We start from the raw sequence: 17,340 nt of genomic DNA, 5'->3' as shown, positions 1-17,340 counted from the left end.
AAAATACAAAAGATTAGCCGGGCATGGTGACAGGTACCTGTAATCCCAGCTACTTGGGAGGCTGAGGCAGTAGAATCGCTTGAACCCAGGAGGCGGAGGTTGCAGTGAGCCAAGATCGTGCCATTGCACTCCAGCCTGGGCAACAAGAGCAAAACTCCATCTCAAGAAAACAAAAAGGTGCAAAAATAACATTTTTTGTCAATATAGAAAATAAAAATATATCATGGCCACATCTGTGGACTGTCCCCCTTCTTATGCACATACCCCAACACCTGAAAATTTGGATTATAATATACCTAAAGTTGTGTTACAAAGGACATACCAACCTCCCTTGCCTAACTAATGCAACAAAATGTAACTAAGAGCAATGTGTAACAGTTATCTTCATTTTGGAGCATCCAAGAATTGACTAGTCTGGCCGGGCACAGTGGCTCATGCCTGTAATCCCAGCACTGTGGGAAGCTGAGACAGGCGGATCACCTGAGGTCAGGATTTCAAGACCATCCTGGCCAACATGGTGAAATCCCATCTCTACAAGAATACAAAAATTAACCAGCCATGATGGCAGGTGCCTGTAATCCCAGCTACTCGGGAAGCTAAGGCAGGAGAATCACTTGAACCTGAGAGGTGGAGATTGCAGTGAGCCAAGATTGCGCCATTGCACTCCAGCCTGGGCGACAGAGCAAGACTCCATCTTAAAGAAAAAAAAAAGAACTGCCTAGTCACAGATTTTTTAGCCCACAACGTTGCAATGAGCCCCTTCCTCCTTTCCATGATAGTGTTTGATTCTACGACTGACTAAGGGAGGGGATAAGGACATAGTGAAGGGGCTAGGCCAGGGAAATAGAAAAAGGGAAATGGGGACACTGTAGTGAGGTTTTATGCACAGATAGCATATCCTAGGAGCTCTGTCACTCTAGGACATGGTGTCTGACATGAGGAGGAATACAGGTGGAGAGGTATGGAGCTCTAGTGATTTTGCCATATCATGTTCACTGAATACAAACTATGGGGCCAAACGTGGTGGTTCACACCTGTAGTTCCAGCACTTTGGGAGGCTGAGGTGGGAGGATAGTTTCAGCCTAGGAGTTCAAGATCAGTTTGGGCAACATAGTGAAACCTCATCTATACAAAAAATATTTTAAAATTAGCCAGGCATGGTGGCATGTGCCTATCGTCCCAGCTACTTGGGAGGCTGAGGGAGGAGGATCACTGGAGCCTGGGAGATCAAGGCTGTGGTGAGCGTGATTGTGCCACTTCACTCCAGCCTGGGGAACAGAGCAAGACCCCATCTGAAAAAAATAAAGAATATAAACTATGGAAAATCATTAAGTAGAATGGGACTTTCTTAGTTGATAATATACTCATGAGTAAATTGCAATATACTGTGTTGTAATGTGAACTTCTCAAGATCTGAAACTTCTAAAATAGTCAGAAGGCATGATTCCTTTGTTCATTCCTGACTGGCTGTGAAGGGCAGAACTAGATCTAGAGTAAGGATTCTAGTATTTTATATATTTTCAGTATTACATCAAATATGTCACTTTTTAAATATTTAATACCAGCCTCACCCCAGAATTGGGCCAATTCTAAAAATAATGTAGTTTCTTTCATTTTAACTGATTTCAAAAATTCTTCCTAATTTAGGGACAACTACATTAATTGTTAACTTCAAGGAAATTTGACAAAATAATATGTCTTTAAATTTACAACTTAAAAAAATTATAGTCTACTAACCAACAATGCAATCCCTATAAAAATACCAATGACATTCTTCACAGAAATAGAAAAAAAATCCTAAAATGTGTGTGGAACCCCAATAACCAAAACAATACTGGGCAAAACCAACAAAGCCAGAGCCACCACCTACTAGACTTCAAGGTATACAACAAAGCTATAGTAACTGAAACACCATGGTACTGGTATAAAAACAGAAAAATAGACTAGTAGAACAGAATAGAGAACCCAGAAACCAATCCACTTAGCTACAGCCAACTGATTTTTGACAAAGGTGCCAAGGACATACATTGGATCACAGCTCACTACAGCCTTGATCTCCCAGGCTCAAATGATCCTCCTGCCTCAGACTCCCAAGTAGCTGAGATGACAGGTGTGTGCAACCACACCCAGCTAATTTTAAAATACTTTTTGTAGAGATGAAGTCTCACTGTGTTGCCCAAGCTAATTTGGAACTCCTAGGCTCAAGCTATCCTCCTCCTCAATAAATGGTGATGGGAAAACTGGATATCCATATGCAGAAGAATGAAACTAGACCCTCAGCTATCACCCTATGCAAAAATCAACTCAGTATGAATCAAAGACCTAAATATAAGACCTGAAACTATAAAGCTACTAGAAGAAAACAGAGGAAATGCTTCAGGACATTGGTCTGTGAAAAGATTTTATAATAGAACCTCAAAAGCACAGGCAACGAGAACAAAAATAAACAAATGGGGTATGTCAAACTAAAAAGCTTCTGCACAGCAAAGGGAACAATCAAGAGTGAAAAGACAACCTACAGAATGGGAAAAATATCTGTAAACTATTCATCTGACAGGATTATTATTCAGAATATACAAGAAACTGCAATATCTCAACAGCAAAAAAACAACAATCCAGTTTTAAAATGGGCAAAGGATCTGAACAGACATTTCTCAAAAGAAGACATATAAATGGCCAAGAAAAATATGCCCAATATCACTTAATCATCAGGAATGCAAATCAAAATCACAATGAGGTGTCATCTCATCCCAGTTAGGATGGTTATTAACAAAAAGACAAAAAATAACAACAGCTGGCCAGGCACAGTGCTCATGGCTGTAATCCCAGCACTTTGGGAGGCTGAGGTGGGTGGATCACTTGAAGTCAGGAGTTCAAGAACAGCCTGGCCAACATGGTGAAACTCTGTCTCTACTGACAATACAAAAATTAGCCAGGCGTGGTGGTGCATGCCTGCAATTCCAACTACTCAGAAGGCTGAGGCACGAGAATCACTTGAACCAGGAGGCGGACATTGGCAGTGAGCCGAGATCGCACCACTGCACTCTAGCCTGGGTAACAGAGCGAGACTTAGTCTCAAAAAATAAAAACCAAATGCTGGTGATATGGGTTGGCTGTGTCCCCACCCAAATCTCATCTTGAATTGTAGCTTCCATAATTCCCATGTGTTGTGGGAGGGACCTGGTGGAAGATAACTGAATTATGGGGGCAGTTTCCCCCACACTGTTCTCATGGTAGTGGGTAAGTCTCATGAGATCTGATGATTTTATAAGCAGTTTCCCCTTTTGCTTGGCTCTCATTCTCTCGTCTGCCACCATGTAAGACGTGCCTTTTGCCTTCTGCCATGATTGTGAGGCCTCCCCAGCCATGTGGAACTGTGAGTCCATTAAACCTCTTTTTCTTTATAAATTACCTAGTCTCAAGTATGTCTTTATCAGCAGCATGAAAATGGACTAATACAGCTGGTGAGGATGCAGAGAAAAGGGAGCTCTCTTATACACTGTTGGTGGGAATGTAAAGTTGTACAACCACTATGGAGAACAGTATTGAGGTTCCTCAAAAAACTACAAATAGGGGGCTGGACGTTGTGGCTTAGAACTGTAATCCCAGTGCTTTTGGAGGCCAAGGCAGGAGTATCAGTTGAGACTAGGACATCAAGACCAGCCTGGGCAACAAAGCAAGACACCATCTCTTCAAAAACATTATTTTTAAAATTAGTGGCCAGGCGAGGTGGCTCACGCCTGTAATCCCAGCACTTTGGGAGGCCAAGGCAGGTGGATCACTTGAGGTCAGGAGTTCAAGACCAGCCTGGCCAACATGGTAAACCCTCATCTCTACTAAAAATACAAAAAAATTAGCTGAGCTTGGTGGCACACACCTGTAATCCCAGCTATTCGGGAGGCTGAGGCAGAGAATTTCTTAAACCTGCAGCCTGGGTGACAGAGCAAGACTCCATCTCAAAAAAAAAAAAAAAAAAAAAAAAAAAAGGCAAAACAAAACAAAAACCTACAAATAGAACTACAGATTTTCCTCGAATTTAAAAAAATTCCTTGAGTTAAAAAAAGAAAAAAACCTACCATATGATCTAGCAATCCCACTACTGACCATCTATCCAAAGGAAAAGAAATCAGTTTATCAAGGAGACATCCACACCCTCGTGTTTGTTGCAGGAGTATTCACAATAGCCAAGGTACAGAATCGCCCTAAGTGTCCAACAGATGAATGAATAAAGAAACTGTGGCATATATACACAATGGAATACTATTCAACTATAAATAAGAATGAAATCCTGTTATTTGCAACAACATGGATGGAAATGGGGGATGTTACATTAAGTGAAATAAGCCAGAAACAGAAAGTGGAACAGTGCATGTTCTCACTCATCTGTTAAAGCTAAAAAAAAAAAAAAAAAAAGGTTGATCTCATAGAATTAAAAAGTAGAACGAAGATACTACAAACTGGGACGGGCAGAGGGAATAAGGTGAGGGAAGAGAGAGATTTGGTAAAGGTTATAAAATTACAACCAGATAGGCGGAATAAACTTTAGAGTTCTATAGCAGCTGTCCCCAACCTTTGTAGCAGCAGGGACTGGTTTTGTGGAAGACAATTTTTCCATGGACCAGAAGTGTAGTGGAGGGGGATATTGTTTTGGGATGATACAAGTACATTACATTTATTATGCACTTTATTTCTATTAACATTGCACTGTAACATATAATGAAATAGTAATTCACCATAACGTAGAATCAGCAGGAGCCCTGAACTTTTTTTCCTGCAGCTAGATCATCCTATCTGGGGGTAATGGGAGACAGTGACAGATCATTGGGCATTAGATTCTCATAAGGAGTTCACAACCTAGATCCCTCACATGCACAGTTCACAATACGGTTCGTGTTCCTATGATAATCTAATGCTGTAGTAGATCTGATAGGAGGCAGAGCTCAGGTGGTAATGCGAGTGATGGAGAGCAGATGTAAATACAGATAAAGCCTCGCTTGCTCACCTGCCACTCACCTTCTGCTGTGCGGCCCAGTTTCTAATAGGCTACAGACCAGGACCATTGGGTTGGGGACCCCTGCACTATAGGATGACCATAGATAACAATCATATATAGTTTAAAATAGCTAGAAGGAGAATATTGAATGTTGCCAACACATAGAAATGATAAATGTTTGAGATTATGTATATGCTAATTTCCCTGATTTGATCACTATACATTATATGTATTGCAACATCACTATGTACCCTATAAATATGTACAATTATGTCTCAACTAAATTTTTTTAAATTAGCCATTTAATTTTCTCAAAACAGTCCTTATTAATCTCTTTATAATCTAGTATGAGCACCAACTAACAAAAACAATCTTTTTTTTTTTTTTTTTTGATAGAGTAATCTGTTGCCCAAGCTAGAGTGCAGTGGCACGATTGCAGCTCACTGCAACCTCTGCCTCCCAGGTTCAAGCAATTCTCCTGCCTCAGCCTCCCGAGTAGCTGGGATTACAGGTGTGCACCACCACACCCGACTAATTTTTGTATTTTTAGTAAATAAGATTTCACCATGTGGGCCAGGCTGGTCTTAAACTCCTGACCTCAAGTGATCCACCCACCTTGGCCTTCCAAAGTCCTGGAATTACAGGCATGAGCCACTGCGCCCAGCCCAAAAACAATGTTTCAAGTCATGTAGATAAACTAACAACAAACTATCTGAAAAGAAATTATGAAAATAATCCCATTTACAATAACAACAAAAGAACAAAATACCCAGGAATAAATTTAATTAAGGAGGTGAAAGACATATGCTGAAAACTACAAAACATCGATGAAAGAAATTAAACAAGACATCTTCTGCAATGTCTGCTTATAAATTTTAAAAGAAATTAAACAAGACACAAATGAAAAGACACCTCATGTTCATGAATTGGAAGACTCAATATTGTAAAATATCCATAAGACCAAAAGTGATCCACAGATTCAATGCAATTTCTATCAAAATCCCAATGGCATTTTTTATAGAAATAGAAAAAAGCAATTCTAAAATTCATATGGAACCAATGAAGACCACAAATAGCCAAATCAATCTTAAGAATGAAGAACAAAGCTGAAGGCATCACATTTCCTGATTTTGAAATATATTACATAGATATAGTAATCGAGAGAGTATGGTACTGGCAGAAGACAGACATATAGAGAAACAGAACAGAATAGAGCGCCCAGGAAAAAATCCATGCAGATGTAATCAATTGATCTTTGACAAAGGTGCCTAGAATACACAATGGGGAAAGAAAAGTCTCTTAAACAAATAGTGGTTTTTGTTCCACCAAAGAAGACATACAAATGGCCAACAGGTATATGAAGAAATACTCAATGTCAGTAATCATCAGGGAAATGCAAATCAAAATTGTAATCAGCTATCACCTCACACCTGTCAGGGTGGCTTTTTTTTGTTTGTTTGAGACAGAGTTTTACTCTTGTTGCCCAGGCTGGAGTGCAATGGCGTGATCTCGGCTCACTGCAACCTCCGCCTCCTGGGTTCAAGCAATTCTCCCGCCTCAGCCTCCCGAGTAGCTGAGATTACACGCATGTACCACCACACTTGGCTAATTTTGCATTTTTAGTAGAGATGGGGTTTCACCATGTTGGTCAGACTGGTCTCCAACTCCTGAACTCAAGTGATCCACCTGCCTCTACCTCCCAAAGTGCTGGTATTACAGACACGAGCCATTGTGCCTGGATGGCTACTATTTTTAAAAAGGTAACACGTGTTAGAGAGGATGTGAAGAAATTGGAACCCTTGCACACCACTGGTGGGAACGTAAAATGGTGCAGCCACTATAACAAACAGTATGAACATTCCTCAAAAAGTTAAAAATAGGACTGCCATATGACCCAACAATCCCACTTATGGATATTTATCCAAAAGAATTGAAATCAGGATCTCCAAGAGACATCAGTACTCCTATGTTCATTGCAGCACTACTCACAATAGCCAAGATGTGGAAACTAGGTACATGGACATTGGAGAGATGAATGGATAAAGGAAATGTATATTAAATGGAACATGGAACACTATTCAGCTTTACAAAGAAAGGAAATTCTGCAATATGTGACAACATGGGTGAGCCTTGAGGATATTATGCTAAGTGAAATGAGCCAGGTCAAAGAAAGACAAATACTGATTCAACTTATATAAGACTAAAATAGTTAAATTCATACACTCAAAGAGTGGAGTGCTATTGCCAGCAAATGAGGGGAGGAAAGGGGGACTTACTAATCAATGGGCATAAAGTTTCGGCCAAACAAGATGAATAAGCTCTAGAGATCTACTGTACGACATTGTACCTAAGGTAAAATAATAATGTATTGTACATTTAAAACTTTGTTAAGAGGGTAGATCTTGGCTGGGCGCAGTGGCTCATGCCTGTAATCTCAGCACTTTGGGAGGCTGAGGCAGGCAGATCACTTGAGGTCAGGAGTTCGAGACCAGCCTGGCCAATATGGTGAAATCCTGTCTCTACCAAAAATACAAAACAATTAGCTGGATATGGTGGCGTGCGCCTGTAGTCCCAGTTACTTGGGAGGATGAGGCAAGAGAACTGCTTGAACCTGGGAGGCAGAGGCTGCAGTGAGCCGAGATGGCACCACTGCACCCCACCCTGGGTGACAGAGCAAGATATCATCTAAAAAAAATAAAAGGGAGGGTAGATCTCATGTTAAATAGTTTTGCTACAATTTTTTTAAGTCCGTATAGAATGTTATAGTTTGTAAGCTTCATTTCAGACCTTGTGGTAGTTGCTGTTATGATAATTATTAATAATTTAAAATGGAAAGCACTCGGAATTAAAAGGCAAAGAAGAGGGGGCAAGGGAAGAAAAAAGAACTGACATTTACTGTGCTAAACATTTCAGATATTTACACACATTATTGCATTTAATTATTATGACCTGTGAGGCAGAAGATTATTATATGCATTTTGCAGATGAGAAAGTTCAGTTTCAGAAAATGAAGTGACTTGTCTTGAGTTTACAAAGCTAGCAGGGGGCACAGGCTAAATTAAGCTGGGATAGAAGGACAATTAATCATCTAAAGCAATAATGCTCTACTTAGAAATTCAATTTGGTGGGAATTTGGGAAAATCACGGATATGGAAATACATGATATGTAAACAATTTTTATAACTAAAAAGGAGCTAGAGGAAATAGGATAATAAAACAAATTTCAAAATTTTATAAGGAGTACTCAAATAGATTACATAATTTACTATATTGAAAAATGGTCTCGGCTGGGTACGGTGGCTCATGACTGTAATCCCAGCACTTTGGGAGGCCGAGGCAGACAGATCACCTGAGGTCAGGAGTTCAAGACCAGCCTGGCCAACATGGTGAAACCCCATCTCTACTAATAGTAAAAAAATTAACCAGGTGTGGTGGCAGGCACCTATCATCCCAGCTACTAGGGAGGCTGAGGCAGGAGAATAACTTGAACCCAGGAGGCAAGGGTTGCAGTGAGCCGAGATCGTGCCACTGCACTCCAGCCTAGGTGACAAGATGAGACACTGTCTCAAAAAAAAAAAATCATCTCTAAAATCAATTAAAATAAAATTTAAAGTGAACACACTGACTCGCTGCAGCAGAAAATTTTCTGAGCTTTTCTCAGGAGTACTTGGTTATTCTTCCTTGGCCATTTGTAGGTCCTCCCTCCCCTTTGCCCATGTTTGCCATCCCCATCCAAACAGATGGTACAAACCTGGAACTCTCAGGCTTAAAAGCAGTGACATCCCTGTATACATGTATATAAATATACAATAACTCTATCCTTTTGTATATGTCCAATAGCAGACTATATGGTCTTTACGCAAAGACTTTTATAACTGTGCAAGAGAAAGGGAAAGCATAAATTAAAATCTAGAAAATATATTATATATTTTCAAAATCTACAGTATACCTACCTTTCAGATCTTTAGAAGAGTTAAAATGAACCTTTTAAAGGCACCTCTGCACAACCAAATACATTGTAAGGGAATAGGAATTCTTAAAAAGATGGTAATAATTTTTGTACTTCCTAATCTTTTATGTATTTTTGATAGCCTCGTAAATTTAGAGCTCTATATTGGGGATTATGGTAAAATTATAGGAATTATTATAACTTCTAACTTCAAGGATCTTACAATTTAAAAATCTTATCCTAAGTATGGTCATATAGCTATATGACACAAAATTGTAAACGTACTTTAATATCTTAATAAAATCTAAAATATACTCACATCTTTTAGCACTTTCTTTTATAGCACTTCTATAGAAAAAATCATAGTAAACATTAAGCACCTCGAATGTGTCCAAGAATATGCCAGTCACTGTGGATTAGAGGTGAATAGGGCTGTCCCCACTTAAAAGGAACTTACTGCTGGAAAGGGAGGAGGATCTGAAAGCAGGTAACTGATGTGGAATGTTAAGTGCCAGAATAAAGGTATGGACATATCCCCAAAAAGATACATGACTTATTTACTCCCTACAAATGAAACAATTTGAAAAAAATAAACTAACTCAGAACAGTAAAATTAAGGGCAGTTAATATTTATATTAATGTTGGCATGCCCATTTTATTTTATTTTAAAGAGTTGACCAAGAACTTTCCTGTATAGGTTTTTGTGTATGAAAGTCTGCACTATTTTTTCTTGGGTTATTAATTTTATTACTAGTTTTACTGTGTATTCATTTAGCTCTATTTAATTTTTAGATCATCTAATATTGTCATACCCTTTTTTACAATTCAGTTATTAGTTTCAAAGCAGAATGCTTTTATTTCTTTGTGTGCTACAGGTAACTTTGAAACAATGCATCACATCGTTCCTGTTTATTACCCACAGGTGGGTAAGCCAAAATTAGTCTTTTTCTCTGAAATACAGAGATACCCTGTAAATGGAAATGCATCTCCAGAAAGTTCCCGAGAAGATTACACTAAAATTATTGAAGAGATGGGGTAGGTTCTTTCAAATATTTATGTGACTTTATCTTTTTGGTGGGGAGGAGACATCTTCACAGTAAACAAAGAGGAACAGAGGCCATCCAATCTGTCTCCTAGTTCTTTGTTCTCAATCTTTTTTGGCCAAACATAGAAAGAAAAAAAAAAGGTTCATTGTTGATCTGCCCAAACAGTCAGAAAGTTACAGTGGGAAGGGGTGTTTCCAGAAGACTTGGCAGTTAGACTGGATACACCCACTGAGATAAGGTAGGGGACTCAGAAAAGTTCCAGAGGCAGTAGGTAAAGACAATGATCAGGGATTCTGTCAAAGGAGCCTGAGGCCTAGCTGATGAACAGTGGGTGGGTGACTGCACAGCATATGGTTGCAGAAAGTCCAGAGGACTACAGAATTAGGCTACTTTCACCACTTCTACAAACCAGATTTTTAAGCTGTTGTCTCTGAAGGAGACAGAAGTTTCTCCTGATGAGGAAAAATTTGCTTTTTGGTTTAAAAAAGGTATTGCTTTGATGGAAAAGTAAACCAGAGCTGGGGACTGTTGTTTATGCCTGTAATCCCAGCATTTTGGGAGGCTTAGGTGGGCAGATCATTTTAGTCCAGGAGTTCAAGACCAGCCTGGCCAACAAGGAGAAACCCCTTCTCTACAAAAAAAAAAAAAAAAAAAAAAATACAAAAATCAGCTGGACATGGTGGTGCGTGCCTATAGTCCCAGCAACTTGGGAGGCTGAAGTGGGAGGGTGACTTGAGCCTGGGAGACAGAGGCTGCAATGAGCTGAGATCGCTCCACTGCACTCCAGCCTGGGCAACAGAGTGGGACCCCATCTCAATAAATTAAATAAATAAATATCCATACCAGAAAGTAACTGCATTTATATGTAAAACATGAGATATCTGCCATATGCTGGGCAACACTGAATATAAAAACTCATTTGAGTTTTATATTCAAAACTGATAATCCTGTTTTGAGATAATGAGATAATGAGATAATCCTGATCTCAAATATTTTGCCACAAACAAGCTGGGGAGTCAAATATGGTATAACTACTCTATAGTGTGATAAATGCTATGGGCTTTAAAAACCAGATCCTAATACATCTTATACATTTTGCATTAAACTTATTTTTTCATTTATAATCAATACAATGATTGCTCTATTGATCCTTCCAACCATATCAGATTAGTGATCGCAGTATACTAAAGGCCAATAGCACATTTCATTGAGAAAGTAAACAGAGCCAGGGGACACACTTTGGAATCGTTTTCCTTTTCCCAGAACTGCCTGCTGAAGGTCAAGTGGGCTTATCATGAGACCCTCTTTGCAGGGTCCCATCAAGGGATGATGATTTAGAATTGCCTAGTATAGCCCACTTCAAGAAGCCCTGTGAACATTACTGCTGCACTGTCCTACCCCTATTCCCTGCAGAGTGGCTCAGGCTTGCTGGGATGCAGTCTTAGGAGAGAGAAGGTCTGTGGGTATGGAAAATGCTTTATTTGGGGAAGAAGTGAAAGGATATGCAGGGAGTCCTCGTTTTGGTATTGCCTCCTCTCCATTCACAATAAAACAGGAGCTATGTGAGACATTTACTGCTTATGTCCATTGTCATTACCACCAAACCACTGCGTAGTTGTCCATAGCACAACAATAGTTTCTTAAAGGTTTACACAACTGTTATCAATTCCACAACAGTGCTCTTAGGTTTTATTTCTTTGCCAAGCATTTTGAAAAATCTTGCTAGTATATCATCAAGGAAGAAAATAAAACAATAAAAATGACACAGCCTCAGAAAACAATGTTGATGAATTCTATACATTGCCATGTACATTGTTAGATCAATAGTGAGCTGTGGCCCATTCCATATACTCTATAGCCCCAAGCAAAGCTCAAGTCACTAGGAGTGCACTGATAAAACATCAAATCACTCTACCCTCATTTTCCTAACTACGAACACTAAATACAGAACTAAATGCATTTTTAAAAATACAAACTGCTATGTACTGCAAAGATAGGCTATCCTAAATGAAACCAGCAAACCAGAAGGGTTCTGTGAGAACATAAGAATGTCCTGCCTCAGCCACCATCAAGTGAAGCCAATTATGTTCAATCCTGAGCCTTCAATTTTATCCTGTGAAAAAGCATTAAATAAATGTTTAAATGCTTATTATTTCCTCAGGCAATACTTTCACCTTAGGTATGCCAAAATATTGTTTTAGTATATCAAAAGATTTAATCTGTATTAAAGGAGATTATCAGTTCTACCTCTCTTTAATAAAAGGTAATCAAATATATTACAGTTTCATCAAACTCTTGATATAGATTATCAGGGCATGCCTTTTGCTAATTTTAGTAATATAACATAAATCTAGGAGATAACTAAAATAAAGCTAGAAGTTCAGTAAAGTGTTGAAAACAAAATACTCAGCCCAAACACAAAGAACAGATTTTTAGTTTCTAGAAAATTGATTAAAGCTACCCCTTGCCTTAATTACTTTAAGGGAAAGAATGAGCTGGCATCAGCAGACATGTCCCTACACTCTATATTTAATATTCAAGGTGGGGAGCCTGCTCAGAGGTGGAAATAAGCTTACAGTGCATCTTCCAAAAAGCTAAAGGTATGTGCCCCACACTCCTTTAGGGTTCTACACACTGGGGGCTGTGCCTGTATCGTATGTGGAGCCAATGAAGCAACATCTGTCCAGAGACAGGGGAATGTTTTCCACCTCTTTTATAAATGCATGCAATCTGTGCTCATGTATATTTATACAAGCCTCCTTTCCCTACTGGGAGGAAAAAGTCAGACTCATTGACGTTGTTTTTGACCCTCAAACTGAACTTGATACTATCAATGTATACTTTAATTAACGATTAGGTCAAAACTATTTTTTATTTAAAGGCTGATTCTGAACAAATGCCTTCACTGTTCAATTTTTTAAAATATGGTATTAAACAAACAAAAAGGTACACATTATTGCTTCTTTCTGTGTTTGTCACGGTAAATACTTCTGACAGATGTTTCCTCTCTTTGCAAACATGCTAGGAGGTGCTTGAGCCTTAGTAATTTTAAAATAGACATTAAATGCATTTATATATTGCATATAAAATCCACTGAGAATACTCTGTAGCACCATACAATGAAAAACAAATTGTTACTTGATTATTTAACTAACTTTCAAACCCAAGCAATGTTAATAAAGTCAATCCATCTCTTTTGTTAATGTAAAAATAATAACTTTCTAGCTGGGTAAAAATGCCCTTAATTTCAGATACCTTTAAGGAATACAAATCACTGGGGCCCATAATTCACAGGAAATATTCACTGTATATTAACTATTTATAAAATACCTAGTACCCTTTGTTAGAATATGGAAGCGTTAGATTTCTTTGAATTAAAAAGTGAACTTGAATAACAGTCAAAACAACCTTCCTTCACCACTGTTAAGGTTGTTTGAACAGTTGTAACAACAGATCTATGTACTTAGGAAAGAATTTTTAAAACTCAGATATTTTTAGTCACAAAACTCTGGAATTATGTTATATAAACTCACTTGCAAATTTTGCTTTGTTAAACATAACAGTCTATTTAATTTATATGCAAAAATAAGCTTATGTGTATCAGTAATGTAGGTATAATGTTAATATTTGGATTTGCAGTTCTCAAAGAACCATTTTGAAATTAAGATACTCCCCTCCTTCCCAAAAAAAGCACAATAGTGGTAAGCAACATAGTTTTTTTAGGCTGGGTCAGGTGGCTCATGCCTATAATTCCAGCACTTTGGGAAGCTGAAGGAGAGAGGATTGCTTGAGGCCAGGAGTTCGAAACCAGCCTGGGCAACACAGTGAGACCTCATCTCCATAAGAAAAAAAAATTCAGGTATAGTAACACCTCTCTGTAGTCCCAGCTACTTGGGAGGCTAAGGTGAGAGAATTGCTTGAGCCCAGGAGGTTGAGAATGCAGTGAGTCGCGATTGTGCCACTGCACTCCAGACTGGGCGACAGAGAAAGGCCTTATCTCAAAAAACAAAAACTTTTTTTAGTTAAAACAGACTAGTTTTAGTTAAAACAAGCTAGTTTTTGTGATCTGTCAATGGTTTACTCTGTGAACAAGAGTTATATAAGACCTAATTCAAAAGAATTATTTTCCATTTTAAAATGCCTATATTTTGAAAGCTGACTCTTCATTATCCAAACAAATTATTTATTTATTTATGGTTTTTTATTTATTTTTACTTTTTGGAGACAGAGTCTCGCTCTGTCGCCCAGGCTGGAGTGCAGTGGCGCAATCTCGGCTCACTCCAAGCTCCACCTCCCGGGTTCACGCCACTTCTCCTGCCTCATCCTCCCAAGTAGGTGGGACTACAGGCGCTGGCTACCACGCCGGCTAATTTTTTGTATTTTTAGTAGAGACAGGGTTTCACCGTGTTAGCCAGGATGGTCTCTCTCTTCTGATCTCGTGATCCGCCCGCCTGGGCCTCCCAAAGTGCTGGGATTACAGGCGTGAGCCACCGCGCCCGGCCCATCCAAACAAATTTTAAAAGACAATGGAACTCTTTTAAGAATACTATAAGCCCCATTTTATAGATGGGAAAATGAGGCTTGGAGAGGTACAATCAGAAGGACCCAAGGTCACACAATTGCCATGAGCAGAGCTAGGACTTGAACACAGCTCACTGACTCCAATAGCCAGCCTCTCAAGTACTCTGCTGGGGACTCTCAAACAAAACCACCCTTAGGAACAGGAAGTTAATAAATGAGAACAGGTGAGGAGGTGACTAAGGTGAACTGGAAAGCACATGCCCGACTAAAGGCAACTGTAGCTATTCAGCTCCACAATGGTGTGGCCAGATGGACATGCATCACACTAGCTGGCAAGTGAGATATCTCGGTTATGAAATCATCTGATTTTTAAATATTTAATTTTTTCTTAAAAAATAACATGTACTAGAATGGATAAAAAGAAAAAACAAAAGCTGGTAATGCTGGCTAGGATATGGAGCAACTGGAACTCTCGTGTACTACTGGCTGGAATGCAAAAATAGTACAGACAGTTTGGACAGTAGTTTAACATATTATTTTATTTATGTATTTATCTTTTGAGAGACAGGGTCTCACTTTGTTGCCCAAGCTGCAGTGTAGTGGCTCAAACACAGTTCACTGCAGCCTCAACCTTCTGTGTTCAAGCAATCCTCTTGCCCCAGCTTTCTGAGTAGCTGAGACTACAGGCATGTTCCACCACGCCCATGTAATTTTTAAAATTTTTTTGTACAGACCGGATCTCACTATACTATCCAGGCTGGTCTCAAACTCTTATACTTAAACAATCCTCCCACCGCAGTCTCCCAAAGTGCTGGAACTGCAGATGTGAACCACTGTACCCAGCCAGTTTGACATATTCTTATAACATTAAGCTGGGCATGGTGGTACATGCCTGTAGTTACAGCTACTTGGGAGGCTAGGGTGGGAGGATCACTTGGAGGATCACTTGAGCCCCAGAGTTCAAGCCTACAGTGAGCTATGATCACACCACTGCACTTCAGCCTGGGTGACACAACGAGAGCCTCCTTCAAAAAAAAACAAAAAAAACAAAAAAAAGGTAAACATATATTTAACACATCTAGCAGCTAGTGGTTCACTCCTGGTTATTTTCCCAAGTGAAATGAAAACGTATACTCACAAAAACCTGTACCTGAACATTTATAACATTATTCATAATCACCAAAAACTGAAAACAATCCAAAGGTTTTCTTTCTTTTTTTTTTTTGAGACGGAGTCTCGTTCTGTCACCCAGGCTGGAGTGCAGTGGCGCAATCTCAACTCACTGCAGTTCCAAAGGTTTTCATCTGAGGAACGGATAAACAAACTGTGGTACATCTATACAATGGAAAACTATTCAGCAATACAAACGAATGAACTAGTGATATACTCAACAACAGGGATCTCAAAAGCATTATGCTAAGTGAAAGAAACCAGACTCAAAAGGTTACATACTATATAATATGCTTCTATTTGTGTGACTTTCTAGCAAAGGCAAACTACAGAGACAGAAAACAGATTAGCAGTTGCCAGAAACTGAAGGTGGGAGAAAGGGTGGACGGCAAAGGGTCAGCACAAGATAATTCTGGAGAATTAATGTTCTATATCTTTATTGCATTGATGGTTATAAGACATATGTTTATGAAAGCTTGCTGAACTGGGTGAATTTACACTGAAAAGGGTGAATTTAACTATGTAAATTACAATTTAAATAATGAGGGAAATAGTTGAAAGGTGAAAAAGTACCAATTAATCTACTGTTTTATATACATATAAAACATTTATATATTAAAAACAATATGGAATAAATTGATATGTGTGATTATATTGCATTATAAGACAATCTGGGTGCAAAATATAAGAAGCCCCAGACACCTCAAATTTGCCTCATCTTAGAGCTGGTCCACCTTTCCTCTAATATTCTTTCCATACCTCTCACAAATCACAGATTTTTTACATTCTTCGCTACACCAAGAGGAAAATCTTTGTTTCTGCTTCCTTTTTAAAGCCCAACAAGATTCACACAGTTTGGTGACTAATCATTAGCCTTTAATATTGTTATTGTGCCCTAGATTGTATAGGTTTGCTACCTTTTGGGGATACTTTCATTTTTTTAATTTAATGCTTTTTTCCCCTCTCTATAAATATAGGAATCTCTCTTTGAAGCAATCTGAAAGCTTGCTGACAAAAAATGATGTGCATGAACCTCACCTTTTCCATAACCCCAAAGAAAAAGAAAATTTGTTTGCAGAAAATGAGTAAATTCAGCCTCAAGTGACAGGAAATGTTTGATTTTGTTTTTAACCTTATAGGACTAGGCAACAATATCTTTTGTGGGTTTGTAGCTTTATGGTATCTCACATAGAAAAACTTTTAAGTTATTGTTTGATTTGCTGCTTTATAGAATCTGAAACATTGCTTTCCGCCTGTGAATTCAGGGATCTAGTTGCTTTATTCCTCATTACATACAATTTACTGGGAAAATATGTACTTTTTCATCCAGCAATAGAAGTCCCTTCAATGGCGCGATCACAGCTCACTGCAGCCTCAACCTCCTGGGCTCACGAGATCCTCCCGTCTCAGCCTTCGGGGTAGCTGGGACTACAGACATGAGCCACCGCACCGAGCCCCCTTTTGAATCAATGGAATTTTGGTGTGCTTCTTTCTAAAGTGTAAATCTAATTACAGTTATTGGGTGGGAATTGAGATGAAAGCCTAAGTGCCATTCTGACTCACTAATGTACTTAATTTGTGGACCAGTACATCCAAATAATGCCACCAGGACTGCTGACGACTTGGTTACAGTAGTTCCAACTTAGAAATCTACTGGAAAG

At 38.9% G+C, this 17,340-nt stretch overlaps 1 protein-coding gene across 4 annotated transcripts in view; it reads left to right on the top strand.

The window, feature by feature from the left end:
* The window catches only part of PPP1R42 (protein phosphatase 1 regulatory subunit 42), a 67,127-nt gene extending 50,336 nt beyond the window's left edge, over nt 1-16,791 (top strand). For 2 of the 4 annotated variants that reach the window (XM_073998900.1, XM_005563457.5), the window contains 2 exons: nt 9,818-9,977; nt 16,657-16,791. In XM_073998900.1, the coding sequence (XP_073855001.1) occupies nt 9,818-9,977; nt 16,657-16,768 (272 nt within the window). In that variant the 3' untranslated portion in view covers nt 16,769-16,791. Of the gene's footprint in view, nt 1-9,817; nt 10,655-16,656 lie in introns of those variants that run through there. The other 2 variants (XM_065519313.1, XR_012416454.1) reach the window with 2 other exon arrangements.
* The last annotated feature ends 549 nt before the right edge of the window (nt 16,792-17,340 follow it).

The sequence above is a fragment of the Macaca fascicularis genome, chromosome 8 (genome assembly GCF_037993035.2).
Source record: "Macaca fascicularis isolate 582-1 chromosome 8, T2T-MFA8v1.1".
NCBI classification, from domain to species: domain Eukaryota; kingdom Metazoa; phylum Chordata; class Mammalia; order Primates; family Cercopithecidae; genus Macaca; species Macaca fascicularis.
The sequence above is the reverse complement of the archived record's forward strand: the minus strand, read 5'-3'. Positions and strand labels throughout refer to the sequence as shown.